General features: G+C 59.2%; 1 protein-coding gene across 1 annotated transcript in view; it reads right to left on the bottom strand.

Annotated features, from left to right (window-relative positions):
- The window catches only part of Znf653 (zinc finger protein 653), a 39246-nt gene that overhangs the window by 33577 nt on the left and 2606 nt on the right, over positions 1-3063 (bottom strand). Inside the window, exons 2-3 of the mRNA XM_013033953.1 lie at positions 2515-2558; positions 34-249 (exon numbers count right to left, since the gene is read on the bottom strand). Coding sequence (XP_012889407.1) covers positions 34-249; positions 2515-2558 — 260 coding nt within the window. The remainder of the gene's footprint in view (positions 1-33; positions 250-2514; positions 2559-3063) is intronic.

The raw sequence follows: 3063 nt of genomic DNA on the forward strand, positions 1-3063 counted from the left end.
CGGAGCCCCCGTGTCCTCCCCCCGCCCCCCCACCTTTGTCGCTGTCGGGCTCCGAGTCGCTGAGCGGCTTGAGGGGCGAGTGCAGGTCCTGGAAGTAGCGGTGGCCGGCCTCGCACTGCCACACGGCCGTGGTGTACAGGCCGAAGGTGGGGTCCAGCTCGGCCAGGTGCGGCTCGTACGGGCAGCGGTGCTTGTGGTCCTCGTACCAGATCACCACGTTCTTCAGGCAGTTCACGTTGCGCCGCCGCCCTGGGGACACGGGGGGGGGGGGTCAGGGCGCCCCGGGAGACGCCGGCGTGGCTGACGCACGCCCCAGCCCTGCACCCAGTTTCTAGAGGGGGAAACTGAGGCTGAGAGGACAGACGAACCGTGTGCCTGGGTGTGGAGACACAGGGATGGCTCACTGAGCGTCCTCAGATAACCCTCGCACACAGCAGGTGCTCCTCCTCAGCACGGCAAGGCTTCATCGGCCTCTCCCTTGCCCTGCCCTCACTTCCCACACAACCACCAGAGGGCACCCAGGAGCAGTGTGCGTGTGTGCGTGTGTGTGTGCGTGCGTGTGTGCGTGTGTGCGCGCGCGTGTGGTGGGGGAATGGCGGGGCCCTGCGTCAGGGCCTTTGCACAAGGTGCACCCTCTTCCTCCCCCACCCGCCTGCTCCCCTGCCTTCACTCAGGTCTCCCCCATGTGCCACTCCCTTGCCCGCAGGTCTACTCCCCCGACCGCCAGAATGCAGCTCCCCAAAGGCTGGGACATTTGCCTGTTTTGTGCGGGGTGAGAGGGTTCTGTGGGAAGGTGGTTGCAGCCTGGCTGGGCAGTGGCGGGTGGGTCAGAGGGGCAGTCAGGAACCAGGGAAACCAGGCAGGGACGTCCCTCCTCCAAGTGGGAGGGAGGAGTGGCTCCCCCCTCCCCCCCCCCAGCCTCAGGAGCGGGAGATGGGGAGGGGTCTGGAGGAGATCCTGAGCCTTCAGGATGAGGCTCAGGGTCTCCAGCAGGGTCTCCAGCCCCCAGGGAACTGCAGTGGTGTTCCCAGCCGCACGCCCTAACGCTTTTGCTTTGCTTTTTCTATTTCTTTTTCTGTGCTAGTCCTGGGGCTTGAACTCAGGGCCTAGGCACTGTCCCTGAATTTCTTTTGCTCAAGGTTAGCACTCTACCTCTTGAACTACAGCACCACGTCTGGCTTTTTCTGTGTATGTGGCCCTGAGGAATCGAACCCAGGGCCTCATGCATGGGAGGCAAGCACTCTACCACTGAGCCACCTTCCCAGCCCACTTTTACTTTTCTTTTCCCTCCCTCCCTCCTTCCTTCCACTGGTCATGGGGCTTGAACTTAGGGCCTAGTTTCTGTCCATTACCTTCTTTTCGTTCAAGGCTGGCATTCTACCACCTGAGCCACAGCTCCACTTCTGGCTTTTTAGTTGGTTCATTGGAAATAAGAGTCTCCCAGAGGTCTGGGAAGGCAGCCTAGTGGTGGAGTGCTTGCCTCACATGCATGAGGCCCTGGGTTCCATTCCTCAGCACCACATAAGCAGAAAAAGGCAGAAGTGGTGCTGTAGCTCAAGTGGTAGAGTGCTAGCCTTTAGCTGTAGAGCTGAGGGACAGCGCCCAGGCCCAAAGTTCAAGCTCCATGACCAACAAAAAAGAAAAAGTCTCTTGGCTTTTCCTGTCCAGGCTGGCTTCAAACCTCAATCCTCAGATCTCAGCCTCTTGAATAGCTACGATGACAGGCGTGGGCCACCAGCACCTGGCCCCTACCTCTTTTTCATTCAGGTATAAGGTCTTTTTTTTTTTTCTCAATCATGTGGTCTGAACTCCGGGCCTGGGCGCTGTCCCTCAGCTCTTCAGCTCAAGGCTAGCGCTCTACCACTTGAGCCACAGCGCCACTTCTGCCTTTTTCTGCTTATAGGATGCTAAGGAATCAAACCCAGAGCCTCATGCATGCGAGGCAAGCGCTCTACCCCTGAGCCACCTTCCCAGCCCCAGGCCCAAGGTCTTAGCTCGGCTCTATGTGCGTTCGTGGGGGACCCTGAGGGAGGCGGGGCCGGGGCAGCTCACTGCGGCTGACGTATCTCAAGTGCTCTGCTCTCAACCGCAGGGTTCCGGCCTTGCCGGGTGGGACTCGTTCCTGTGTAGCCCCCAACTGGCCCCCCAGATCCCAAAGTTGGAGAATATGGAAGGAGAAAGGTGCGAGAGACAGAACTCCCAGGGGTCGCTGAGATTTCCATCTCCCGGGACCCACTCCCTGTCTAGTCGGCCTTCAATCCCTCTCTGCGCTGGGCCCCAGCTGGCCCATGAAGAACCATCTTGTGTCTTTGTACAAGTTGTCCCCTCTGCTCAGCCTGTCCTGGCAAACTCCACACAGGGGCGCGAAGGGGGCATGCAGATGGTCAAGCTGGGTAGGGTCCGCCAGGGCCATCGGACTGTGCAGCCTATGGCGGTGTCTTGGCCTCTCGGGGCCTTCCTTGTCCTCCCTCCCCTCTCCTGGCCTCCCACTAGGCAGAAGCAAGTGCCACTTACTTTTCTTCCGCTTTGGCTTTTTGGGGACTTGCTCCCAAGGCTTCCTGCAACGGAGAGAAGCAAGGAGGGTGAGTTTAGATCAAGGTGGACTGTGTCCTGACTGATGACAAATAAGGAGAGAAAGTCGTGTGTCTCTGCCCATCTGAGCGTGTGTCACAGGCCCTGGTCGGGCAAGGAGGAGACCCAAACTGAAAGCAAAAGAACTAGCCAGGCGCCGTGGCACACGCCAGCCATCCCAGCTACTCAGGAGGCTGAGATCTGAGGATCGTGGTTCAAAGCCAGCCTGGGCAGGAAAGTCCCTGAGACTCTTATCTCCAATGAACCACCAGAAAACCAGAAGTGGTGCTGTGGCTCAAGTGGTAGAGCGCTCACCTTGAGCTGAAGATCTGAGGGACAGCGCCCAGGCCCAGAGTTCAAGCCCCATGACTGACAAAAAAAAGTGGGGGGGGGAGGCTGGGAAGGTGGCTCAGTGGTAGAGTGCTTGCCTTGCATGAATGAGGCCCTGGGTTCAATTCTCAGCACCACATAAGCAGAAAAAGCCAGAAGTGG

The sequence above is a fragment of the Dipodomys ordii genome, unplaced genomic scaffold (genome assembly GCF_000151885.1).
Source record: "Dipodomys ordii isolate 6190 unplaced genomic scaffold, Dord_2.0 Scaffold180, whole genome shotgun sequence".
NCBI classification, from domain to species: Eukaryota; Metazoa; Chordata; class Mammalia; order Rodentia; family Heteromyidae; genus Dipodomys; species Dipodomys ordii.